Source organism: Scophthalmus maximus, chromosome 1 (genome assembly GCF_022379125.1).
Source record: "Scophthalmus maximus strain ysfricsl-2021 chromosome 1, ASM2237912v1, whole genome shotgun sequence".
Classification (NCBI taxonomy): domain Eukaryota; kingdom Metazoa; phylum Chordata; class Actinopteri; order Pleuronectiformes; family Scophthalmidae; genus Scophthalmus; species Scophthalmus maximus.
Genome location: NC_061515.1, coordinates 3,632,500 through 3,659,697, shown reverse-complemented (window position 1 = coordinate 3,659,697; position 27,198 = coordinate 3,632,500). Strand labels below are relative to the sequence as shown.

The window sequence follows — 27,198 nt, the reverse complement described above, 5'->3', positions numbered from 1 at the left end:
AAAAGATATATTCATTGATGTCTTCATGTGATGGCAGGTTCTTTACATTTTCCAAGAACTCTTTTTCTTGATTACATTTTAGCTGCATAGTACATATTTTAATGCGTAGTGTGTAGAACAATTGAGGATTGTATATATGATTGTATATGTGTGTATTCATATTCATATTATGGTACAGTGGTAATACTACTAAACTTTTGCTCAGGGGCCTTGTTATTTATATGCACAATATGAGCACAACTAGAATAATTAATGTCTCATGAAAAGATTTTGGTCCAGAGACCTTGGACTGCAATTTTAGTTTATAATCCCAAAATTGATCTTATACTGTAATGAAAAATGCAATTTTAGATGACCAAAACCAACTGACTCTCACTGAATTAAATTTGTATTTTTTGGTCACAAGATTTGTCATAAATAATACCAAGGGTTTTTATTATTACTTAATATTTTTCTTTTATTTTTTGTCAAAAATTGGTATATACTTCCGTGGAAGGAGTTTTTGTCACAACCACTTAGTGGAACCATAGTGAAAGTCAATTTCATACAATCATGCAAAACAACAATATATCACAAAATACATTATACATTTTGGTTCAGGTTCAGCAAGGAGAACCACAAGTTTCACAGAAATAGTGATGAAGCATTTAATTAATTTATGGTTAATCATGCAATAAAAATAAGCATTAATAACTTTGTTTTAAATATAATAATATTGATATACATTTGTTAATGTATATATATATAAATAAATAATTAAAATACAATTTAATTGTAATAATCATTTTAATGGGCAATAAAATAGTGGAACTATAAAACAATTTGTAATTGAAATATTATTCCATCATCAAAGTGTTCACATTGAAGAGGCGTTTACACAAAACAGTCAATAAGAACATAAATAAGAAAATGAATTGATGGAACTTTAAAATCTACATTCAAATTCAGAGTAGAGAAAGTTTACATAAGAGGTTGAAAGTGCTGCAGTTTACAGCTCCAAAATGTGAGAAAACATTTAAAAAGGTTTTATTTTGTAAAACAAAGCGCACGACTTCCGATCTAGTCTCGGGTGACCAAATTGCACGCGGCGGCGAGAGAGGGCGGAAGTAGGGCGGAAGACGTCCAATGCGGAAGAGCGGTTATTGGACGTACAGCAGCTAATCTGCAGTGCAGCTCGGGAAGCTGCCGACTGTCCTCCTCTTTGTATCTCTGACACCAGCAGCAGCAGCAGCAGCAGCAGCAAACGATGAGCCCGTCACACACAAGAACATGTAGAAACACAACGAGCCCATCGTCCTGACTCCGAAGCCTCTTCCTGTCAACGGGACCGGACTTGTGTGTGTGTGTGTGTGTGTGTGTGTGTGTGTGTGTGATAGGGTGGTGACATCAGAGCCGGGGCCCTGCATCTCTCTCTCTCTGATTCTCTCTCTCTCTCTCTCCATCATCCCGACAACCTGCTACCAGCGTTAGCCAGCTGGCTACTACGAGTCACACCGCTGACGCTTCGTCAGATGAATGGATGAATGACAGTCGCCGGTGTGTCGTCGTGTCACGGTAAGATATTAGTCTCAGCCTCACCTCGTCACGTCGTTAGAGTGTCACGTACGTGAACGTCAGCTGGACTCACCTCAGCTAGCTAGAGACGAGCTAGAGACGAGCTAGCTGTTAGCATGTTAGCTCCCTGTACTGTAACTGCTGCAGTGACAATTAAATTCATATCTTGTGAATATTCTTCAGCCGAATGTGCTTCCGGTATTATCCTTATCATGTCGTATGTGGCGTTATTGGTTTGTGATAACACAACGTACTGTGTGGACGACAGGTGTGTGTGTGTGTGTGTGTGTATATATGTATGTATGTATGTATGTGTGTGTGTATGTGTGTCAGTGTATATGTGTGTGTATGTAAGTGTGTGTCAGTGTATATGTGTGGGTCAGTGTATGTATGTGTGTGTTTGTTTGTGTGTGTGTGTGTATATGTGTGTGTTTGTTTGTGTGTGTGTGTATATGTGTATATGTGTGTGTATGTGCCCTCAATGTTCCTCTAGTTAGTTACAGTAACAGGCTGCTACACACACACACACACACACACACACACACACACACACACACACACTCTCTCTATTGTTGTTCTTGTCCATACTGACTGTAACTGTTTGACATATTCACAGTGTCGGTTGGAGAAAGAGTGTGAAACCCCTGAAGGCTGTTGACACGAGGAGTCAGGAGTGAGTGAAGTGAAGCTGGAGTCTTTGTCAGTGACATCAGGCTGGAGGTGCAGGTATCAGCTGCTTCACGTGTTTAAAAACAAAACTAACCCCAACAACCATATTGTTGAGTTTCACAACGAGCATCTGCTGATGTGTCACGCGATGCGTTGTCCCAGAAGTTATTGCGATAAAACAATATTTATTCGTCCTTTTAAGACCAATTTTTGGTCTTAAAATTGATGAGAGGACAGAAGCAGCGGGACTTTGCTGGACTGTTGTTGAGATTTATTCTTATGTCAACACACACACACACACACACATGTAGACAAAATGGCTGTTGTTGAGGTCAATAAAAAATGATTGAGTCGATATTCATGTATCGTATGATAAGTGGATAGCGTCATTATTGTGACAGGCCTAATGTGAACCAGGCCTCTCAAAAGAAAATGATTTTGTGTGCAAAAATTAACTTTGCGTACAACTGTCAAGGGTCAAAAGTTCACAAACTCTATATAAATAGACATGATTTATTCCTGGAAGTGGGCGTCTTAACTACGCTGACGTAGTGAACCAGAGTAATGGCTGAAGGAATCCTGGGAGCTGGTTAACATCTCTGTTAATGAGTCGATCCTGAGCGAATCACGGAGCCCGGTGTGACGTGGCAGGACATTAACCACGGAAGCTGCTTCTCTCCTAAACAGAAAAAAAACATCACAGACATATCTTGAATTGTCAGGAAGGAACACCAATGCATACCAACACGAAAACACCGTCGCAAAGAGGAAGTAAGGTGGAGGAGGCAGGGAGGTGCCCGAGTGAATTCCGAGGTTTATCGAGTTATCTGACCGGAGAATGTCCGGGTGGCTGCAGCCCCAGTAGAAGATTTGTTGTTCACTTACTTTTTCCAGCAGCCACATTCATGACTGTGAATGTTTAATGGACGTGTTCCAGTGCAGGTGTTGGCGGTAGCATGCATTAGTAACGGCTCACTGATGTGGCTTCCTGTGAACTGGTGCCGAGTCACCGGTAATGTTGTTAGTTCCTCTTTCTCCCTGCTTTGACAGATCGAAATGTCTCCCCCATGGAAAGAGACTTAAACGAGGAAAGCTCGCTATGACAAAAATGCCACTTGCTTCATTCTTTTAAAAATTTTGCCTGAGCGCCTTTGAAAAACAGGTCAATCTAAAAGAAAGCACATAACTTTTGTAATATTTCATTGACCTAATATCTCTATTTGCAGCAAAACAAAAATGAGATGCCTCTTGAGTTGGACACGAATGGAGAGAAATACTTGCCTGAGACAAGTCAGTGTTGTCATGTCAACCAGAAGATTCCCAGTATCAGTTTTACAGCCAGACAGATACATTGTATATTTATTGACAATCCAGCTTTATGGAAAACAGTGTACGTATGTGACAGATGAGTTAAGAGCCATAATCATAGATATATTCTGAAGTACGATAGGAAGGACTGACCAGTTTATGTTTCTTCTGCAATGTCAGTATTGAGTCTGAAAAGTAAAGGGATCAGTTGATATAAATGTCATGTCTTAAAAAGAGCATTGATCTGACAAGTTTGCATAAATAATTACAGTATAATGAAGAGTCTGTCTAGCTAATCGAAAATCATACGTTTTGTAGTTGATATTCTTTACAGCTGCAACCAAAAGTCATTTCAATTATGAATGAATCTGCTGATAATATTTTTTGAATTTGAAATGTCAGAGAATGAGGTCATATATTCAGATCTGCTTTAATTTGACCAACAAACATGAAACCCTTACGTTTGAGAATCTGGAACCAGCATAGGTTATAATCAGTGAAGAATGATATTAGGTTTTGCTCAGCACTATTCTTGGAACGGAGTTGTTAAAGGTGTGTTTTTGTGTTTTCAATATAAAGGGGGGCGGGGGGGTGTTGAGTCTTAGTGGTAGAGTCTTACTCTGGATGATTCTGTGAAGCCCGGGGAGCCAAGCTGACATAGCCGCCTGTCAGCCTCACGGGCTTAACGGCGTCACCACATGCCAACAGGAGCCCGTGTCACGCTGAGGCTGTTACGAAATTACCTGCCATGTGAAAATCCCAGACCGACTCGTTCATTCCTCTCACCCGGCTTGCAGATAAAAAATCTGTTGTCAGGTCGCACCGATCTTCGAGATTAAATGTTTACCACGAGCTTCCGTCGTAGGAGTGGACAGAAGCTGCTCCTCGTCTTCTCCAAACTTATTTTTTTTGGTTTTGTTCTGTCGGGGAGGTCGTTATCTGATTCAGGACGTCCTTGCGCCGTCACGCTTCATTCCCAACCACATAAAACAAAGATAGTAATGGGCCGCTCCTGTCAGATTTTGCTCCCCTGCTGATTTATATGACTCAGTCTGATGAAAAGACTCCAGCTTCACACTGGCACATAGTAGAGCGCATGCTGCTGATTGATAGGCTCAGGGTTTTTTTCACTTCATGGTCAAGCATGAAGACGATTAAACCTTTAAAAAATGAATATCTGTGTATTTGCGATCTCCTCCTCGTCTCATCTTTCTCCCGTCTTCTCTGTGGGTTCGCTGCAGGTGTGATGTACCTATGTGTCCCCGGTGTCGTACATTAGCGTAAAAAACACCCAAGAGGATGAATGCGGAGGAAGTGGAGCTGCTCAGTGACTCCAAGTACAGGAACTATGTGGCGGCGGTGGACAAAGCCCTCAAGAACTTTGAGTACTCCAGCGAGTGGGCAGATCTCATCTCTGCACTGGGCAAACTCAACAAGGTGAGGACCAGACGGGCACTATTACACATAATCATTCAGTAAGTCTACATTAATCGTACGTCTACTTTTGTGTCTCTGCGGCTCCCTCTAACCTTTTTCTTCTCAGGTTTTGCAGAACAATGCAAAATATCAAGTGGTTCCCAAGAAGCTGACGATAGGCAAACGGCTGGCCCAGTGCCTCCACCCCGCCCTGCCCAGCGGGGTCCACCGCAAGGCCCTGGAGACCTATGAGATCATCTTCAAGATCATAGGCCCCAAGAGGCTCGCCAAAGACCTCTTCCTCTACAGGTAATAAACGTGTCGGCATGTTCAAGGGGCCAGTGAATGATCTCGCCACACAGTGTTGGGTGTTAAACTCACAAGCTTTAACTTTTTCACCCCCCCGCAGCTCTGGACTCTTCCCTTTACTCTCCAACGCCGCCATGTCCGTGAAGCCTGTGCTGCTGGGGCTCTACGAGACCTACTACCTGCACCTGGGGAAGACTCTGAAACCAGGCCTGCAGGGGCTGCTGACCGGGGTCCTGCCCGGTCTGGAGGAGGGCTCCGAGTACTACGACAGGTAAGAAACGGAAAAGAAAAAAACAACTTTGGAAAGATTTTATCGTCCACATGCAGGCATCAGACTAGGCCATTAGGAGAAGGCATTTTATAGCATAATGGGGAGAGGGATTGATAATTGCAGCTTGTATGAATGATACATGAGATATATGAGTCATCGCAAGATGAATATTTCAAAGTGAAGAAAAGCCTAAGACGTCTGTCACGTCTGGAGCTTTAAATCTCTTGACTCTGCAGTCTAGCACTCGTAAAAAATGACGAACTAACTAAAGAGCACGTGATTTATTCATTTCATTTTATCCTCCAGTTGTCAACAATGTGTCAAACACGCCTACTGTTGTAAGTTAGTCACTTTATCAGTGTCTTTTCTTCAACAGTGTGGCTAATACACAGACCTACTGTATCTAAGTGTAACAGCACAAGGAGGAGGAGGAGTCAAACTGAAGCACGAGACATTTGTCCGGCAACAGCTCATCATACTTGAAGCTGTAACAAACTGCAGGTTCTATATTTGAGTTGACTTCCCTCCTGTCAAAATGCAGAGCTTCACAGGACTTTGCATTACTTTCACCACTGCGCTGCCGTTTCCTGTTACAGTCTCAGAATATCTGTTTCCACATTGAGAAAACTTTGCCGTCTCCGTATGTTAAAGCTGCGCTTGGATTGTAAATCATCCCTTTTGTTATGTTGTTGTGCATTAAAAATGGTGATTATAGATTCACCTCCTTTGCCCAAATTAAATTCAGTATTGGGTACAAATCCAGACTGAAGCTCCACAGTGAGACGCAAATGGTCTCATAGACCGCAGTGAGTGCTCCGTTCAGGGAAAGCTCACAGATATATATAATTATGATTAATAGTTCATGACAATGAGTAGTTTGTATTACACTGTTTTTTCTGACTGACCGAGAAAAAAAACTAAATGTTGAGTGAGGGCAATAACATCTGCCACTATTTCTACCACAATGCAACTACAGTACTGTCACAGATCAATATTTACAGTAAACTGCAGTGCTTCAACTCGTTGACCATCTTCTATACCATTGTGTGAGGGCCCTGAAGTGCTCACTCACTATCTCAGCCTAGGCAGAGCTAAAACGGTGTGTACTGTATTTTCACTTGTGCCATCTTTGCTTTGTGGACCACATCACTTTGCAGGACCACAGCAGTAAGAGGGAGACGCTGGCGTGCACCCTTATAGGCACATTCTCTAATGTCCCTGCCTGTGTTTGTCATAGAACCAACACCCTGTTGGAGAAGGTGGCTGCGGCGGTGGAGCAGTCGGCCTTCTACAGTGCCTTGTGGGGCAGCATCCTGACCAGCCCCGCCGTGCGTCTCCCAGGGGTCTCCTTTGTTCTGCTGCACCTTAATCGCAAGCTCTCCATGGAGGACCAGCTCTACGTCATAGGCAGCGACATCGAGCTCATGGTACGCGAGAGGCTGTGCGACTCAAAGGAATTGGCACATCTGACGGTTCCAGTGAGGGGGATGAGGGACAAAATATGCTGCAACACCTGCTAGAAAAATATAAATTTTGGGGGTTTATTAATTTGCAGTGCAGGGTTTTTTCTGGCATAATGTCTTGAAGCAAATTTGTAAGAGGAATCTATATGAAATGTTGATTTACACTGAAAAAGAAAAGGGACAGAAGGGAATAAGACAACATAGATCATAGATGTTTTGTGGTGGTGTCTGCAGCCTGTAAAACATAAGATATAAGACCAACGATGCAGGTTTGTCTTGATTCACTGTCGGTCTGCATGTCTTATCAGTGTAATGGTGTGTATCGTTGTGTATCTTGGAGAGAGGTTGACCCACAGTGCTGTTATGCTCTCACCAGGTTGAGGCAGTGAGCACCTCTGTCCAGGACTCCAGTGTGTTGGTGCAGAGGAGCACCCTGGACCTGATCCTCTTCTGCTTCCCCTTCCACATGAGCCAGGTGAGCAACGCCGTGTGTGAGGTCTGACTACACAGGACTCTGTGTGTGTATGTGTGATTGTGTCTGTCTTATACAGTAGTAAGCATTGATAGTGTGATCCCAAGGGATCAACAGAATACACTACATCATAATAAAAATGTCATTGGAAATTTGAATTTAATTTGTATGCAATTCGAATGGGATTATAGAGGAAGATTGACAGCCCTAATCTATACGTGTGAAAGAGAGACACATATATTTATATATAAATATATTAATTTATGTTGTATTCAGGCGACTCGCCCCGACATGATCCGGATCCTGTCTGCAGCTTTACATGTGGTCTTGAGAAGAGACATGTCCCTCAACCGCAGACTCTATGCCTGGCTGCTCGGTGAGAAGTGCGCACGCACACACACACACACACACACACACACACACACACACACACACACACACACACACACACACACACACACACACACACACACACAGAAACAAAGAGACACACACACAGAAACAAAGAGACACACACGCACACAGTACTGACATTCAGATATACAGTATCAGTTTTCCATTCCACTAATGCATCATACAATTGATTCTACTGTATATTGTACAGTACTAACCTTTTGTTAAAGCTTAACTGTTGGCAGAATATTTATAGTTCATGAAACCACCAGAATTATTGATGTTTTACATGGTGACTTACTGTACAATCCTGTACACACACACACACACACACACGTTATGTTCTGTTTTGTCATGTGCGTACACATCATAAGGTGTGTGGATACTTTGTTGCTCGTTTTCCTTTTTCCCCTGTTCTGTGCACTGTGCAAGTCTCTGCTGTGAACATTGTCGTTACTGTATTTTCTCTTGTTTGCAACTCTGCGGATGATCACACTGGTAAGTGTCTGCATGACACTGGGAATGGACGCAGAATATATGTCAAGCTTATATTTCTTATCTGAAGCAACTTGCAATGATTTCAACTTTAGAATATCTCAAATTCCTTACTATATTACCAAAAAGGATATGGAACAAGGTCTGATGAGTGGAGTGTGAAGCAGTCCAACACGTACTTTACTGTACCGTGGATGAAATCTGAGTGATTATCATGAGGAGTTTACAAAGAAGAAAGAAGAAGACAAACTGGCAGAAGAGTAGAGAGTTTATCTTCATAAAGATTAAATATTAATTTCCTCCTCTCTGGTTAAGTGCTTTTGCCTGAATGTGCTTGATATACATCCGAGAGTTTGTGCAATTCTTACTGTACATGTCTTTTTTTTTTTAAGGCTTTGATAACAATGGGGTGATAACAGGCCCCCGCAGCACTCGACAGAGTAACCCAGAGGAGCACGCCAGCCACTACTTCAACACCTTCTCTAAGGACATGCTGGTCCAGGTGAGGTTTCAAGGTCAATTACAAATACAGGTCATCAATTGACAATACAAAGTTTTTCTCATCAGACATGTACAGACCACTGTACAAGTATGTGTGGGATCAGAAGTGCACTTGTTGGTGGGGGCCCATCCTAAATGTGGCAGATCTGTCCTATCATCTGGTCTCCTCCCACACCTACTTCATCCTCTCTGGGCTCTACATACATGTTTCTTCTCTCTTCTGAAACACACACACACACACACACACACACACACACACACACACACACACACACACACACACCAACAATTGTGTTATCTGTCGCATCATGCTCAAAACAGCTGCAGCCCTCGTGGCATGTGATGAGCTTTGGTACTCTAGGGGTTGGAACAGAGAGCGACAGGGAGGGGAAGTTTTGTTTTTGAAAGTTCTTTTTGTTTTTTTTTTGATTTTTTGTTTGCTCCTCTACCATCTGCTCTGACTTATTGGTGCTCCCTCCATTGGGAGAAGGTTGGTACTACAGAGACCGTCTGTTCCAGGCATCGGCCCATTACGTGGCAGACGAAGCGTGTAACATGCAAAAAAATGAAAGGGGGGTTTGATGCGAATATGAGATTGAATCTGCCAAATATATTCTAAAAAAGCAAAACAAACAAAAAATCAAAAGCAAAATTAACGTTCCCTCAGCTGTGCGAAAAGTGGCTCTGGAGTTTAGAGATATCTCATGATCTCTACTGTAACAGGTGTGTGTGTGTGTGTGTGTGTGTGTGTGTGTGTGTGTGTGTGTGTGTGTGTGTGTGTGTGTGTGTGTGTGTGTGTGTGTGTGTGTGTGTGTGTGTGTGTGTGTGTGTGTGTGTGTGTGTGTGTGTGTGTGTGTGTGTGTGTGTGTGTGTGTGTGTTTTTAGGCAATGGTGGGGATCTTGCAGGGCAAGGCCCGAGGTGGGGAAGAGGAGAGCATCCTCATGCACGACCTCAAGCCATTTCGCATCCTCATCAGTTTGCTGGACAAACCCGAGCTCGGTACGTCGAAATGTCAACCCCATCAGTCTAGTTAGTGTTGCAAAATAATGACAGTGTGTGAATTCTTCCACTGTGGATGTCATCCCTTCTGTCCAGGTCCTGCGATCCTAGAGGACGTTTTGATTGAGGTGTTTCGGACCCTACACACGCAGTGCCGGACGGAGCTGGACCTCCAGAACCAGAGTCCGTTCAGCAAAGACCACACACACCTCAGCAGGTGAGTCCGGTCCAACACCCCCTGGGTCTGTGCGCCTCTCACATCAAGAACGATACAAATGAAATGAACCCTGCAAAGGAACGACCAGGAGACAGAACTTTTTTGTTTAAGAAATATATACATTTTGCAGTAATGGGGGCTTTAAAACATTTTTTTTGGGGGGGGGTATATGATCCCATGTACATTATGAACATGAATTTATATATTTTCTTGATAGATAAGATAAATTATTCATTATAAGAGTCAGAAAACATTTATTTTTGTATTGATCCATACAATTTTTGCTCTTTGTAGATGAAGAGATTGAAACTTTAATGTTTTATGTAAATGTAATCCAGAGTTTCATATTGTTAAATATTGTTTTGACATGATGCAAATTGTGTCTTCTTGTCTTAGCAAATTGCGAGAGAACAAGAAGACGGCAGAACTTATTAAAACTGCCAATCTCCTGTTCAACTCGTTCGAGCCGTACTACATGTGGGACTACATCGCTCGCTGGTTCGAGGAGTGCTGCAGGTTCGTATGTGTGAAAACACAAGTGTGTACACAAATATATATATATATACAAAATAACAAGTGATGTAAAATATGCTTTTGATGCAGGAGGACGCTGAACAGCAGCACACGTGCCCAGCGGCATCCTGGGAGCGTAGATCCTCCTGAGCTCTCATTGGTGGAGTTCTGTCAGCTGGTCGATTTCCTACTGGATATTGTTTCCTTGGTGAGACTTTTTTCTTTCTTTTTTCTGACTTTCCATCTTTTTCTCTCCTTTTTTCTTTCTTTCTTTTTTTCTGACTTTTTTTCTGACTATATTTTCTTCAGATATTCTTTCTTTTTTTCTTCCTTCTTTTCATCATCTGCCTTATTCTTTCAACGTGTCTCTTCTTGTTCATCCTTCCTGTCTTTGCTCTCACTCCTCTGTGGTTGTCTTCTACTATTAAACTCTTGTAGGTATTTCTCACTGTATATTCATTTTCTCTTTCACACCTTTACATCGCTCCTTTCGCTCTTTTCACTCTCTCTGCACTTCTTTGTCTTTTCAGTACACAAGTAATGCTCAGTCTTTCATTTCAGTTTTTTTTCTTCATTCTTTCTCCTTACCTTTTCATGTTTCAGCTTTCCACCTCCTTCTCTTTACACATTATTTTAACCCCCCCAGCTTGGGCTTTTCATCTTATTCTTTTTCCCTCCATCCCTTTTGGCTCACACACCACCTTCTTTCATTCAATTTCTCCCCTACAAATATAACTTTCATGACCCTTTTGCAATTTGACCATCATCTTTGTCTTTGTCAAATTTGTCATCCAACTCCATGTCCAGAGTTGGGATGTAATGGCCACCATTAGGGTGTGTGTGTGTGTGTGTGTGTGTGTGTGTGTGTGTGTGTGTGTGTGTGTGTGTGTGTCTCCTGTCTGTTCTCTGTGTGTGTGTGTGTGTGTGTGTGTGTGTGTGTATATGTGCAGTCACTACACAGGTTGAAAATGCCCTGTGTGTTGAGTTTCCCCGCCAAAATGTTTGTTTGCATCCTCTAGAAATATGCTCTACTGTATTTCCAATCTGAATAGTTTGGAAATCCCTCAGTCTCTTGTTACCCTGTTTAAGTTTGTGTGTTGAGAGAAGAGAGAGAGAGAGAACCTTGTGTTCTGAGAGATTGTGAGTGAGAAAGTGTGCGAGTGCCTCTGCAAACAAAGTGTTGTGGCCTGTGCTCTGCTTGCTCCTGTCTGTTCAAAACTATCTGCTCTTTCTCCTTGAAGCCTACTAGAAGCATGAGGGTAATCTGCCAGGTAAAGTACTGCTCTTTCCTGCTTTTTCACCTCACTCTGCTTCACTGAGGCTACGATAACATTTCTGCAACGTCCCTGCCAACATCCCTCAGGCCGTCTTTGTTTTCCCGCCCCCTGCTTTGAGTGATCATTTCAGAATGACTGGCTCACTGTCATATGCTAATACCAAAAAATGAACATGATCCCATGGGAGCAGAGGATTTACATGTGGTGAAAAACGTATGCTGGCTGTTTGGTGTGGATCTTGTGTGAAATGAAATCTCTGCCCAGTGTGTATGTGCATTTTGTTAAAGCATGCATGCAGTTATGTCCTATTCACATATTTGCAAGAAATATGTTTTATGTTCTTTTATTTTTCCTTGTTTTATAAAAATGTGTTTTGCTTGTTAAGTAAAAATCACCTAAAAAGAAGATCACCTCGCTCGAGACGCAACTACGATGCAAGAACGTGATAAAAAAATGAGTTGTGGCAAAAAGTATGATCCATATATTTGTATCCATAGGTCTAATATATTTAATGATTCTAGCCTTGTTCAGCCTTCATTTCATCGCACAAAATCATATTATTTTTTAATAAATTTGAATAAGGAACAGCCAGAATACAAAAACACAGAGGATGGGAGAGAGATCTTTGGATAAATACAGAATATTTTATACCCTAACCTACTTTGGAGTTTAAAAAATGTATATATTTTTACACTGAAAGTGACAGTAGCTGAAAATATGTTGTCCTTTCAATGTAGTTTCAGGATAAAACGAAAGGCAGAAGAGATACGAAGATAATTTGTGTATTTAATGACATTTATTCAAAAAAAAACTGAAACTCATTAATCCTTAAAGTTCAATAGTCTATCAGAACTCTAACGAAGTAAAAAGCCACATTATATGAGGTTCACATCCTTCCAGAAATTGTATGTTAATTTCCTCATTTGACTTCTGTTTTTCCCCCCAAAATTCTTTCCAGGAGACGTACATAGAGATCCAGACAGAGCATCTTCCTCAGCTGCTGTTGCGCATGGTGGCGGCTCTGACCTGCCACCTGCAGACCCTGGGCCTCGGGGAGCTCACCCACTGCCTTCGCCTCTGCTCCAAGATCCTCAGCAAAGTGCAGCCGCCGCTGGTGTCTCCTCTGGCCCTGCCCTCGGCCTCCCAGGCGCAGGGCCACCCCAACTCCACCGGCCACTCCTCCAGATCAGCGAAGGACAAGAGCAGAGACATGGAGGACAAACGGGTGAGGAGAATAATCCATAAAAACAAAGTGACTGTGCTCAAAAAGAAGGAAAAAAATAAGTTAATTGGGAAGTGTTGAATATTAAATGTTTTTCTTGCCACAAACCTGTTCACATGGTTACAGTGGCACCAATTTTACACCACACAAGTTTTGCCATGATTTACCACTCGCCAACAGTTTTTGAAAATCGCAGAGAAAAGCCCCAGATCAGAGGCAAATTGGCAAGTTGCAGACCACTATTTCTGAAGTGTTGAAAGACGCAGTCCAAGAGACTCTGTGATGCATCGCGTTTATCTAGATACCTAGCAGGCTAAATGCGTTGTGACACGATTGTGAGTGTTAATCAGTGTGCCAACGAGCCGTAACCAATGAGAGCACAAGATATAGAGCGAGGAGAAACCCAACATCAACCATCCCTTCTCTCGAGAAATTAAATTTCTACTGTCGCTGAGTCATTTTGTGAGAAAACCACAACGTTTTCGAGATTCCTTTTACTACAAGACAACATTGAACATTACAGCATCTGACAACTTTGAAAGTTGTGCAGTGGGTGTGTTGATGGCATTAGAAAATTCTAAAACTGTTCACAAGCACCGAAACCAAAGCAAAGGCCACTGCTGCGCTGCGCCAACCTCTGACTTTGAAAAACATTGCCAGGCAGAACAGTGTCTGTTCTGTCTCTGATCCTCCCCCCCCATAAAAAAAAGCCTTTTGATTAAAACAAACCTTGTTCCTGCCCCCGTGGTCTGTGTAAAATCCCAGTTTGACCTACTTGACCCTCTTCCCCTACAAGTTAATGCCCAAAACCCCATGAGTTCAGGCTCTGATGATGTACCTTGGTCCCTGAACAGAGCCCCCTTCCGACTCGTGTGTCCTGCTGCCAGCCTCCTGCCCCGCGCTGCAGTCGGCTGGGTGGCCCTGCCCTCCCACAATCCCCCCCACACGAGGCATTTGAAGACTTGTTCAGACCAAATGCTTTTGTGTGGCCGCCCTGGTCCTCCCCGGTCCCCGTCCAGCAACCTGGTTGGTTAAGTGTTTGAGGGCTCAGCAAGGCATGGCTTAAAGTTTAGTCCCATGTCTGGAGATGAGACAGGGGGTCTACTGGATCAAGGTAGACCCACGAGGGGCAGAGGAGAGAGCACAAGTAGAAAGACAGAAGATGGTGAATGCAACAGCTGAGCCCAGCTCGCCTCTTTCTCTCTGAAGAAGAAGAGTCGATGAGCCCGTGATGCCTCCTGGGTTGTGTCGTATCCATCAGAGTGGAAAGCATCCCACATACATTCACTGAATACTATCACCCCCCCACCCCCGCCCTGAGGGGCATATAGAGAATGTTTTGGCTGACGTGCCATCTGAGTCCAGGCTCCAGGATGTGCACGTTGCCTCCAACAAAATATGCCCCCCGAAGCCCACAGGGCCCCCAGAGGCCGACTGTGACAAAAAACATAGTTTGAACTTATTACAACCAATAGATTTGGCATCGCATTTCTACTGAATAGATTACCTGTGTGGTCTAAGTGTATGGGATGTGAATCAAGTCTTCCAATTTTATATCTGCATATTGGGGACGCAGCGAAATGAAAATTGTCGGCTGAAAGTTTTTCATTTATTTAACCCCACTTACTTTTGTATATTGTACCACCTCAGTGTTTATTTATACTGATATTTTTTATGTTTTATTTTTATATTTTGCTATTTATATTGTCAATCTTGTGAGCTACTAAACTGTTACATCGTCTTAATACAATGACGATAAAGATCTTTTCTTTTTTTTTCACATTCAAGCAGACATTATACCAACAAAGCACAATATAACTTATTAAATAAAATGAAATACTTTTAGTATCATCACTCTTTTTGCTGAACGTCCTTCATCACCTGCCTCTCTTCCCGCAGGCTCTCCCTGCCACTCTGGAGCTACCTGGCAACGGGGATGTTTTCGAGGACGGGGAAAACCCTAATAGTAGTCGCTCCTCAGAAAGTGGCTTCACAGATTTTGTCCAGTACTTAGGAGATGGCCCGCAGGAGACAGAGCAAATCCCCCAGTCCCACTCAGCGAGCAAATCAGGCCGTCGCTCCTCGGGCCCGTCTCAGACCAAACCCCTGGACAAACCTGTCATGCAGTGCTGCCTGGAGCACTTCCAGCAGTTCCTCTCCCGACTCGTCACCCTGTACATCACCCCGGGGCGGCTGGACAGAGCGGAGGGTGAAAGGACTGAGGTCGCGCAGTCGGGGCCCTTGGTGTCAGAGAGCTCCCAGCGTTGTGATTACACCGAGTTGTGTTCAGAACCTGCGTCGCTCCAGAGGGAGTGCATCGCCGCCTTCACCGCTGCCTGCCAGCTCTTCCTAGAATGCTCCAGTTTCCCCGTCTACATCGCAGAGGGCAACCTCAAGTCCTCGCCCACCCAGGAGGAGCAGCTGGGTAAGCACCAGGAACACTGTGATAATAAACGACAGAAGCCTCTGTCTTTTAGTAGGTAATTACAATGTGCGGTGAAGCTAAGACCCTGTTACATCCCTCCTGCATCCCGACAGACAGTGAGCAGGTCCATCTGCCGGTGTGGCTGCAGACGCTGATGGACGCCTGCTGCCTGCCCAGTGACTTCAGCCTGCAGGGCGTCGCCATCTCCCTGCTCATGGACCTGGTGGGGCTAACCCAGTCCGTTGCCATGGTGACCGCTGAGAGCGTGGCGTCCGGCGACAGCGCGGACTCCCCCCAGCCCATGAGCCCCAGCCAGGGTCGGGTCGCCGTGGTCATCAGGCCGCCGCTCACGCAGGGAATCCTCAAGCACATCGCCGACAAGACAGACTTCTTCAAGGTAGAGATCTTCAGATTTCAGGTCGAATTATTGGTTATCGTCTTTTTTTTTTTCTTCATGGTTTTTCTCTTTCGCTCAGAGTGTGGCTTTGATCTTGTGGGACCAGCTGAGTGAAGGAACCCCTCAGCACCATCAACGCAGCGTGGAGCTTTTCTACCAGCTACACAACCTGGTGCCTTCCTCCAGCATCTGTGAGGACGTCATCAGCCACCAACTCATGCACAGAGACAAGGTCAGCGCGCACACACACACACACACACACACACACACACACACACACACACACACACACACACACACACACACACACACACACCCTTAAATCCATACTGAAGCATGTTTTCTTCCAGAGAATTCGGTTGGAGGCCCACGTGAAGTTCTCTGTGCTGTGGCATTTGACACGAGATTTAAACATCACCAAGTCCTCTCCTTTTAGTCGCACGTTTGACAGGTAGGTCAGGATCTGTTAATGACATGTGGATTAATTTATCTCCCTTGATTCAGTTGTATTTTGCGTCAAGCGTCTTTCCTGGGATTCACTGTCCTTTTCATTTTCCTCTCTCATCCACATTACTCTCTCTCGTCTCTCTACTTCTTTTCACTTTGGTCCTGCAGATCTCTCTTCATCATGCTCGACAGCCTGAGTTATTGGGATCCGTGTACCAGTGCTGTCGGTCGGGCGTGGCTCAATCAGGTCCTTCAGAGACACGACATCGCCCGGGTCCTCGAGCCACTTCTCCTCCTCCTGCTCCATCCGAAGACCCACCGGGTGTCCATTCAAAAGGTACAAGCCCAGCGACACTGGACCCAGGTCTATCCCGAACCACCGGAGCAGGAGCCATCAGAACCCATCTACACCAGGGACTCCGGCTTCTCTGACAGTGAGCAATTGCCGTTAACTCTGCTTGAGGAAATTGTTTCTTTTTTATGGTAAGAGCATCTGTTGATGTCAATTTTTTTCCTCTCTCTCTGTCTTTCATTAGACTTCAGTCAGTTCCACGGAGAGAGGATTGCACATGAGGAGCTCCGGAGCCTGGCGATGGGCGAAATGGAGCCGTTCTGTCTGACAGTCAACCCGTTGAGTGACAGCCTGTCCTTGCTGAGCCTGAGCAGTGAGAACTTACAGCTGGCCGGTGAATATCAGCCTGCTGACCAGCAGGGGGAGCCCCAGAGCTCCGAGTCCAGTGGTTCTCACTCATCGACGGTGGAAAACGGCAGCTTTGAGGAACCAGAGGGAGTCAACGCCACAGTGAACGGCTCAGACCAGCAGCCCGGTTCCTCGGATGACCTGTCTGAGGACTCTCTGGAAGAGGTTGTGTCCTCTGTGATAAAAGAGCTGATAGACCGGGTTCTGAGTTTAGCAGATGAGGGATCTCTTGAAGTCTCGCCTCCACCTGAGAACTGGCCACAGACGGACACGGACAGCATTTCCTCAGATGCCTCGAGCGGCCCCCGTCTGGACTCTGGTCCTCTCTCCACCGCCATCCACCAGACTCTTCCCGAGATGCTGGCTGGAGGCACACTGGAGTTTTTCTCTGTCACACCGGCTGATATATCGGCGGAAGAGCTGCACAAAGAGGGCATCACCCGCCATAGTTCATCTCCTTCCATCGTCACGTTGCCGGACAGTCCTGAACCGGCCACCCCGGACCACAACCTGCAGGTCGATGACCCCCAGGCCCGTAAACGTAGCCATAGCAGCACCCAGCTCAGTCTCAAAGGGAAGATCATGGAGAGGCTGTCAGACAAATCTCCGGGGGCCAAGCCCAAGGTCAAGAAGGCCAAGAGGAGAGAGGAAGAGAGGCAGCGAAAGGCAGCGATTCAAGCAGAGAAATTGCGGCCTCCCAGTATTTTCTTCGGCGACAGCCTGGACCTGGAGAACTGGTACAGTTGTGGGGAAGGCGAGGTGTCAGAGATCGAGAGCGACACCGGCTCGCCCAGTGGCGGATCTGGCGGGACGGTTGGGGGTGTCAGCGTCACGGGACGCAGATCATCCTCTGCCCCACCCCGTTTCAACATCCATCCCCTCTACCAGCACGTCCTGCTGTACCTTCAGCTGTACGACTCATCCCGGGCCCTCCACGCCCTGTCAGCCATCGCAGCCATGCTGAAGGCCACGCCCTCAGGATTTGTCAGCGCCATCTCCACCACCAGCATTAACAACACCTACACTCCTCAGCTGTCCTTGCTCCAAAACCTGCTAGCGCGTCACAGGGTCTCCGTCATGGGCAAAGACTTCTACTGCCCCATCCCCCAGGACTCCCACTCCCACTCGTTTCGCAGCGCCATGTACCTGGAGATAATCATATCGCTGTGTCTCTATTTCCTAAGAAGCTATTATTCTGCCCACCTGGCAGCGGGCCCTCAGGACTTGGCAGGGAACCGAGCCATGCAGCTGACCAGTGTGGAGGTCTTATCTCTCCTCTTCAGCGAGCTGGCCAAAGTCACCGGCGGCTCGGCCAAGGGCTTTGCGAGTTTCATCAGCGACGTCCTCTCGAAGTGCAAAGTTCAAAAGGTGGTCCTCCACTGCCTGCTCTCCTCCATATTCAGCGCACAGAAATGGCACGAGCAGCGGGTGGCGGGTGTCAACGTGGCCACTGTGGAGGAGGGTCTGTCCGAGGACAGCGTGATCAACCTGTCGGAGGACCAGATCGACAGCTGCAGCGCAGTCCAGTCGCAATTGTTGCGACTGCTGCAGAGCCTCGTCGTACTCGAGCACAGAGTCCTGGTGCCGGCGGACGAATGCGGAGAAGGAGGACCCGTGGGAGCAGGCGCAGGAGGCGGAGGGACGGGAGGCGGCACCGGCACAGGGTTCGAGATCCTCGGCGGGGAAGTGGAGCACGTCAACCCTCAGCAGCCCATGACGTCGCTGCAATACCTCCACGGTCAGCCGATCACGGCGCAGGGCATGTTCCTGTGCGCGGTGATCAGGGCTCTGCATCAGCACCACGCGTGTAAGATGCACCCCCAGTGGATCGGGCTCATAACGGCCACCCTGCCCTACATGGGGAGGGTCCTGAGGAGGGTGGTGGCCTCCGTCACTCTGCAGCTGTGCAGGAACCTGGACAACCTTCTGCATCAGTATCGCTATGAGACGGGGATAACTGACACCAGGTATTAACATCCGCATGGATCACATTGATATAATATATCATGATGGTAACTACAGTCCCTCACATCACATCAAGGAGGATGTAACACGACTTGGACACCAGATGGCGCTCCTGACCATCAGATGGCATTTCTGTCTTACACATAATCCATCTTTATTAAGTACCATTTGTCAGATGTTTGTATTGATTTGAAATTATATATATGTATTGAGTGAATTGTATATTCTCCCTCTGTCCTCAAGACCCCAGTGGATGGCTCTCTGCATCCCCCCTGACCTGATCCTGACTGTGCTGGAGGGGGTGACGGCCATCATACATTACTGTCTGCTGGATCCCTCTTCCCAGTACCACCAGGTGAGGGCGCTGTCAGCAAATAAGTATAGCTGTTTAAACATGTCCAGTTCATAGACTTGTTTTTTATATATATAGTAATTCTTAATTCAGGCCTCCTTTGTTGTATTTTAGATATTTATGTCCTTATTTGATGATTTTCATTCAGTATTGCAATTTTTTTTGCCTCAAGTTACAAGTGAGTGTTAACCAGAAGCACTTGGCCGAGGCTCGCTCAGGGATCCTGTCCATCCTCCACACCATCATGTCGTCCGTCACGCTGCTCTGGAGTGTCCTCCACCAGGCTGACAGCTCCGACAAGCCGGCCGCTGCCTCCGCTGCCTCCACTTCCAACATCAACCTGGGCTCCACGAAGGTACCACAGGCGACACGAATTATCCCGTCTAGCTAACTGACAAAACAGCCAAAAATAATCCAACTAATGCCACGATAGTTGAGTAAGGACAACGTCTGTCTGACTGAACAAAACGATCAAACACAGAAATGAGAGGAGGCGTCTGTGGTAATGAGATTGACTTTTCCTTTCGGTGGAGTCCTGTTTGGTTTTAGGGCAGGAAACTGAAGTGCTTGGTGAACATCAGAACACAAAACTAACCCAGCGCTAACCTTCAACATGTGGGCTCCCGAGACGAATAACTCCACACACAATACTTGGATCATTGGTCTCAACAGTAAAAACAGAATCTCATTACTGGCTTTTTTTCCCCCCAGCAGTTTGAGCTCTGTATTTTTCCCCTCAAACCTTTATTAGCCTCATTCGGATGGAATTAGTTTTTCTGCAGGTGGGCTGGTAATGTAATTTTCACTGAGATAATACAATGATTTTTATCCTACACACAGAACAGAATTTGCAGTCATTACAGAGCCCTGTGTTCCCCAGGGGGGAACAATTAAAGGCCATATAACCAACCTAACTCTCTCCCAGATTTTGTCAGTTTGAGCAATTTAGATTGGGCAGTGGGCGTAGTATGTCAGATATTAGAATACACCTGGAAGGTAGCATGTGACACACACATGAAAATAAAATGTCTCCCCAGTAACATTAGTATATTTTAAGACTGTGTTTGACTTATTTCTTGCATTCAGTTGTGTTTTTCGTAGCACAACATACACAGCGTTGAGACAAAAGCCTGCAGTGGATTATAACTGACATTGTTTGTTATCAGTTGTTCAGATCTTAACCCCTAAGCTCCTCACTCAAATTTGACTTGACAGAACCTCCGTCAGCAAATTCTAGAGCTGCTGGGTCCGATCTCCATGAACCACGGCGCTCACTTCATGGCCGCAATCGCTTACGTTTGGAACGAGAGGAAACAGGTCAAGACGCCAGTCAGAAATAAGGTGGGTGGTGGAAAAAGAAGCCGCCCTTTTCAATGTTGACACCTTTAAAATCGGACTCTTTTGTTACTGTCTTGTGTAGTTTTGTGTTGTAAACTTCACGTGTAGTTATTTTAGCATGTTAGAAACAGAATATTTGTTTATTAAGTTGCAGAGTGAAACATGACAGCAGGAATTTTCATCGCATCCTTGCATAATCGGGTTTTTAAGAGATGTCTTAAAAATAATTCTTTGAACATTAATAGTGGCACATTTGCAGTGTTTTGGATACTGTCTGCTTCCTAGGTAATCAGGAGCTGCTATAAAAAAAATCATACTGTTCAACGTGATATACACATTATTATACTACTCTCATTTATTCCGTTCATACCTTACATGTCTTTCAGGTGATCCCTCTCGCCAGCGAAGAGCAGCTGCTGCTGGTGGAGCTGGTTCGCTCAGTGAGCGCCATGCGCACCGAGACGGTCATGCAGACGGTCAAAGAGGTGCTGAAACAGCCGCCTGCCATCGCAAAGGAAAAGGTTTGTCTTTCTGTTTTTTGCTGCTGGCGTCCCCCGTCTCCATCATCTGACTATTAGACCCCGCAGAGCTGAAAGAGCTTTTCTGTATTACCAAAACACACATTTCTCTATTAGTTAAAAGTTATTTCATTTTTGATTAAAGTGAGAATATTGGACTATACTTGCCTTTATTTCTAAAGCACAGGGAACTTTGTTAATTGTGGGGTTTTTTTTAAGTTTTTAAGTAGAACATTATGATTTTTGTTCATATGTTGTTGTTTTTTTATACAAATACTCTGATTCTCTTGAAGTCTTGTAGTTTCACCTTGTTCATGATCATTCGCCGTATTTCCTCGCTCTCCACAGAAGCACCTCTCCTTAGAGGTCTGCATGCTGCAGTTCTTCTACGCCTACGTCCAGAGGTGAGTCCACTGCTTCCCAACATTAGTATATCGTGGATTTATCTTTAATTAACTGCATATTATTGTTTTAATGAATCTAACCTTCAGAAAGTACTGTTCACGCGGAGCCTTTTAACCTCTGAAAAGTTTTTACCGTGCGTTCTTGAACGTGCCCCTTCCTTTCGTTCTAGGATCCCTGTGTCCAGTTTGGTCGACAGCTGGCCATCTCTGCTGGCGCTGCTGAAGGACTCTGTGCAGTTAGGGCTTCCTGCCCCGGGACAATTTCTCATATTGGGGTCGGTCTCTCTTTCTTCTCTCCTTTTAGTTGATGTAAAGGTGTGCTTAAAGGTGATCCTGTGGTTAGTGGGTAGCTCACACACCCTGCATGTTTTAACTTATGCAACACGTCTTTCTGTTTGTCTTTCTTTTCTCTAGAGTTCTGAATGAGTTCATTTTGAAGAACCCTAATCTGGAGAGCAAGAAAGACCAGAGGGAGCTGCAGGTGATTCATTTAACCACCAGTTTAATTTTTGACTGTTATAATAATATTTCACTTTCTTCCTCTTGTGACAAGTTGAAGTGTTGCTGACCTCACTGGAGATGACTCCTTACTAACATAACTGAATATATTGATCGTGTTCAGGACGTGACCCATAAAATTGTGGAGGCCATCGGGACAATCGCAGGCTCCTCTCTGGAGCAGACCACGTGGTTGAGGAGGAACCTGGAGGTGAAGGCTTCTCCTCAGATCGTTGTGGATGGAACCAACCTGGAAGCTGATGTGGAAGGTGCGTTTCCTACGTTTACTAATTGCATGGAGAACGTGCCAATGAAGGCCATATCCATATTACCGGATATAGCTACAGCAGAATCTGTATCTGTATATTGGCAAGTTTCACACTAACACTACTAAAATTTAACTAATATTTGAAGCACCATGTGTAATAGAAATGTTAGAAAACGACTTTAATATACATGTATGTCTTATTCTTAACCCCTTTTCATGTTATGATAACACTCCGTAGAGTTTTCTATCTGTTAACAATCTAATCAGATACAACACTATAATAAAATTCAGGTTTAAATGTCTGTCAAATAACCTAGGCCAGCATTTTACATCATGTCTACTTATACATGTGTTCCTGAGGAAGCTCACACCAACAGGCTGAGATAGTTTCACAGTTGTTGAGGTGCAAGTTGAGAAGTAGTAGTTGGTGTTGGTGTTTGTGTTCAGGGCAGCCTGTATTTTATACCAGAGATGTATTTTAATGTCAGGGATTAATGTAATCCAGCTAAATCAAGTGTAGAAATTAATCTGAATGAGGCACTGAAACTAAAATGTGATGCATCACAAAAAGCATGCGGGATGTGAATACACATCTTGGATCGTCCGCATGCTACAGCATGGCAGTATTAATGTTTTTTCTTGTATGTAGCTGCTGCTAATATTTGGTATGTGTGTGTTTTTGTGTAGATTTAATGCTCACAGTGATGGAGGCCTCCAGCTTCACTCCATCAGTGTACAGCGTTCACGCCCTCACGCTGTTGGCTGAGGTAAAAACATGTCTCAACCTGTCCTGCTGCTTCTCAGGGCCATCAGTCAGTGCCGCTTGTTTCCAGCTGTTCATCTCGATTTTGCAACAAGACGCTCTCACTCACATTTGCCAGCAATGTTTAGGCCCCGACGTTGCTCCAGGCACAGACCGACAGTACGCTAACTGCACTCCAGCCGAGCTCCTCACAGCTGATGGACGACCACCTCCCCGCCTCTGTCGTGAATCATTTAAAGTAAACCGATGAATCAGCGTGTTGGGTTAAGTGTCGTGTGCTGTGATCGAGCCGAGCTGGACTATAGAAATAACTCGCAACGTTCTGCCATCCAGTTTGTTTTAGCTCAACGTGCTTTTACTGCAGTTTGCAGCTTTATGATTATTAATGGGTTCATTTGTGGCAGTATATATATTTATATGTTGCCGTGGCAATATGGTGATTAATGTCGCCTTTCTAATAATATTTAGTAAGAACATCAGTCAGTGTTGCCATGGTTACTGAAAGCATATGAAGGCAAAGACTGACACAAGGAATGCTGAATGTGCTCCGCTAGGTGCTGGCTCACCTGCTGGACATGGTGTTCTACAGTGACGAGAAGGAGAGGGTGATCCCGCTGCTGGTCAACATCATGCACTATGTAGTGCCCTACCTCCGCAACCACAGGTGGGGACAAGCTCTGTCACCAGTGAGACATCTCATCTCAACGTCTTTTGCCAAGTGTGAAAAATGAGTCTGAGCCGATCGCACGCGCCTGTTTTGAACGTGACAGCGTAATGTTTCCTGTTTCTCCTGGCAGTGCTCACAACGCCCCCAGCTACCGGGCCTGCATCCAACTGCTAAGCAGCCTAAGCGGGTACCAGTACACCCGCCGTGCCTGGAAGAAGGAGGCCTTCGACCTCTTCATGGACCACACCTTCTTCCAGATGGACTCCTCCTGCGTCAGTCAGTGAGTAGGAGTGTGTGTGTGTGTGTGTGTGTGTGTGTGTGTGTGTGTGTGTGTGTGTGTGTGTGTGTGTGTGTGTGTGTGTGTGTGTGTGTGTGTGTGTGTGTGTGTGTGTGTGTGTGTGTGTGTGTGTGTGTGTGTGTGTGTGTGTCAGCACATGACTTGTAGTCTACTTGGTCCATATTTACATTCATCAGTATCAGAACTTTTTTTTAAAGAAAATAAATAACTTAAAATATAAAGTACAAGTCCAGTATATAACTTTACTTGTAACTTTACTGTAAAGGACTGTCTGTAAACATTTTCCTGTAATTTTCTATCAACATAACTTTGTAATGTTAATGAGCCATAAAGACTGTCTATTAATTTGTCTCTTAATGTTCACGGGATATTAGTCTAACATCACTCCTCTCATCTTTCAGCTGGAGAGCCATCATTGACCACCTGATGACTCACGACAAGACCACGTTCAGGGACCTCATGAGTACGCCTTATGATTCTTCAGTAGAGTTTTTTAATTCATAGTCGAGTGTAGATGTTATCACCGGGAGTGGTTACGGATCATTTAGCAGATCGTCTTTTCCATACTGACACTTAGAGACTGATCTGCCCTTCTCACTAAATCTGTTGCCCATTCAGGCAAAAAGAAAAATGCTAATATGGCATAGCCCACTAAGGCCTGCACATGGATTAATAAAGGCTGTGTGTTTTTGTGTGTGTTTCCCTCTCCAGCCCGGGTGGCTGTAGCCCAGAGCAGCTCCCTGAGTCTGTTCACCAACCGAGACGCTGAGCTGGAGCAGAGGGCCATGCTGCTCAAACGACTCGCCTTCACCATCTACAGCAGCGAAGTGGACCAGTATCAGAAATACCTGCCAGACATCCAAGGTAAACAACCAACACGGAGATGTGCAGCAGCAGCAGGGAACACCTTTGCTTGCTTGGGGGAGACGATTTTTCCCCACATCAAGCGGCACAGAAATCAAGCCTAATGATCCGCATCAGCTAAATCTTACATGACAGATGGAGAATGGGAGTTCTGAAGATGTGCACTATATGGCAGCTGGCGATAGTATTATTCAATACCTGAAGACACTGTATTACAGATCCGTACTGAGAGAGGAAACGTTTAGTTTTTTTTTTTAACTTCCATGTTTTACCACGTCCATTGTGCAGGTGCTTAGATTTTTGTATGTGTGTCTGTGTGTTTTCAGAGCGTCTGGTGGAGAGCCTGCGTCTTCCTCAGGTGCCCATCCTTCACGCTCAGGTGTTCCTGTTCTTCAGAGTGCTGCTGCTGCGCATTTCACCTCAACACCTCACCTCCCTGTGGCCCACCATGATCACCGAACTGGTGAGCAGCAGATGTGACCGACTCAAAAATCTCTTGGTTGTCTCTTTCTTTCAGACGCATTAATCACTCTACAACTGTTTCCCTGCAGGTTCAGGTGTTTCTTCTGATGGAGCAAGAGCTCACAGCGGATGAAGACATATCAAGGTACGTGTTGATGCCGCAAACTGGATTATAGCAGCGAATGAACGTGAAGACCACTTCTTCCTGTGCGCCTTTGATTTTTTGTATCCTCTCCTGTCCATCTCCAGGACGTCGGGGCCGTCGGTGGCTGGGTTGGAGACCACCTATTCTGGAGGGAACGGCTTCTCCACCTCCTACAACAGCCAGCGCTGGCTCAACCTCTACCTGTCTGCCTGCAAGCTCCTGGACCTGGCCTTGGCTCTGCCTCCCGAGAGCCTGCCTCAGTTCCAGATGTCAGTACCAACAGGCATTGGGTCATAATGGGCTTTGCATGTGACAGGCCTGAGTCAGGGAATCGGCTACTGACATCATTTATTTAAAGTAGAGATTCTGTGTGTGTGAGACATTATTTGAGATGGATGAATACAGCAGGGATCATTTGTAAAGAAACGGCAAATTTATTATTATGTGGGTATTTGAATCTGAATAATAGATTTGGACGTCTATTCCTCCTTAATGCTTTGGTGGTTTGGTTTAATAGATCAAAAATGAAGGTTCTGTCTGAGTGAGTTCTGCCTCATCGTAGGTACCGCTGGGCCTTCATCCCAGAGGCTTCAGATGATTCAGGACTGGAAGTGAGACGTCAGGGGACTCATCAGAGAGAGTTCAAGCCCTACGTGGTCCGACTGGCCAAGCTGCTGAGGAAACGGGCCAAGGTATCTCATCCTCCCTCTGTATGCACAAGGTTATTAATAAGTGATGGAAACAAATGACTCACTGTTCAAAAGAGTATGTTCAGGGGGAACACTTGAAAGGACATCCCCGTTTTTTTTTTTCCCGCAACTCCGTCCACCTGCAGAGCACCACATTACTTTCTCCTCGTCTGTGATTTGTTTTTTCCATTTCTTTCCTCCCTTTCAGAAAAACCCAGAGGAGGACTGCTCCACCCGAACCCTGTCCTGGGAGCCCGGTCACCTGACGCTGACCCTGTACGTGATCCGCAGCATGGAGCAGCTGCTGCCGTTCTTCAACCTGCTCAGCCACGTCTTCAACAGCAAGGCCAGCAGCCGCTCCGGTCCCGCCCACGCCCGCAACCCCGCCGACTCCTCGTTCCTCGGCCACAAGGAGGGCCACAAACTGGAGAGCCAGAAAGTGTTTTGGAGTCGAGCGCGACAGAACATCGAGGAGATGGTGGAGAAAGACTTTCTCGAGGGACTCATCAAGACGTGAGAACGCGGCAGAGGAGTGAGAGGAACACGGGGGATTAACACATAACTGATCAAACACTAGTGAAAAACCTCAACCTGTACATTACAGAACAAAGGGAATACAAAGGGAGGGGGGGGGGGTAGTTTGTACATTTTTTTCTATTTATAATGATTATTTTACTTTTCAAAAGCTATTGTATTTAATTTTAATTATTTGTATATATGGAGCAGCTTTGATGACTGACTTTTAACATTTCATGCGAGTCCTTTGGGAAGATGCTGTGCCATTCCATATCGATGTGACTTAATAAATAAAAGATTTATAATGGGAGGGTTACATGCACACCGCTCTGGTCACTGTCTCCACAAGATTCAAAATTGCAACTGCATCAGTCTCAACAGTTACATTGATTGTTGTCAATG

At 45.3% G+C, this 27,198-nt stretch overlaps 1 protein-coding gene across 5 annotated transcripts; it reads left to right on the top strand.

The window, feature by feature from the left end:
- The first annotated feature begins 1,059 nt into the window (after positions 1 to 1,059).
- dop1a (DOP1 leucine zipper like protein A) lies at positions 1,060 to 27,118 on the top strand. Of its 5 annotated transcripts, none has more exons than XM_047333030.1 (39): positions 1,060 to 1,554; positions 2,171 to 2,227; positions 4,773 to 4,968; positions 5,075 to 5,256; positions 5,357 to 5,527; positions 6,765 to 6,954; positions 7,367 to 7,465; positions 7,739 to 7,838; positions 8,743 to 8,852; positions 9,737 to 9,851; positions 9,948 to 10,068; positions 10,465 to 10,584; positions 10,672 to 10,789; positions 11,823 to 11,852; positions 12,817 to 13,083; positions 14,980 to 15,505; positions 15,619 to 15,902; positions 15,982 to 16,134; positions 16,253 to 16,353; positions 16,518 to 16,783; positions 16,886 to 19,016; positions 19,258 to 19,369; positions 19,539 to 19,721; positions 20,582 to 20,707; positions 21,091 to 21,225; positions 21,571 to 21,626; positions 21,797 to 21,901; positions 22,041 to 22,107; positions 22,249 to 22,393; positions 23,080 to 23,159; positions 23,710 to 23,819; positions 23,953 to 24,102; positions 24,522 to 24,583; positions 24,832 to 24,984; positions 25,311 to 25,447; positions 25,536 to 25,591; positions 25,696 to 25,860; positions 26,154 to 26,283; positions 26,489 to 27,118. In XM_047333030.1, the coding sequence occupies exons 3-39, from the start codon at positions 4,831 to 4,833 to the stop codon at positions 26,795 to 26,797; spliced, it is 7,503 nt and encodes a 2,500-aa protein (XP_047188986.1). In that variant the 5' UTR covers positions 1,060 to 1,554; positions 2,171 to 2,227; positions 4,773 to 4,830; the 3' UTR covers positions 26,798 to 27,118. The 5 variants fall into 5 exon arrangements, with proteins under 5 accessions (XP_047188986.1, XP_047188987.1, XP_047188975.1 ...); XM_047333031.1 differs by having other exon boundaries at positions 2,171 to 2,274; XM_047333019.1 differs by having other exon boundaries at positions 2,171 to 2,280.
- The last annotated feature ends 80 nt before the right edge of the window (positions 27,119 to 27,198 follow it).

What these genes read in the sequence shown, in the direction of transcription:
- dop1a (XM_035629679.2), top strand. Translation starts at nt 4,831, where the DNA reads ATGAATGCGGAGGAAGTGGAGCTGCTCAGTGACTCCAAGTACAGGAAC. An exon ending in GGACTCCGGCTTCTCTGACA is followed by an intron (nt 16,784 to 16,885) that starts GTGAGCAATTGC and finishes GTCTTTCATTAG; the next exon opens with ACTTCAGTCAGTTCCACGGA. An exon ending in CACGTTCAGGGACCTCATGA is followed by an intron (nt 24,584 to 24,831) that starts GTACGCCTTATG and finishes TTCCCTCTCCAG; the next exon opens with CCCGGGTGGCTGTAGCCCAG.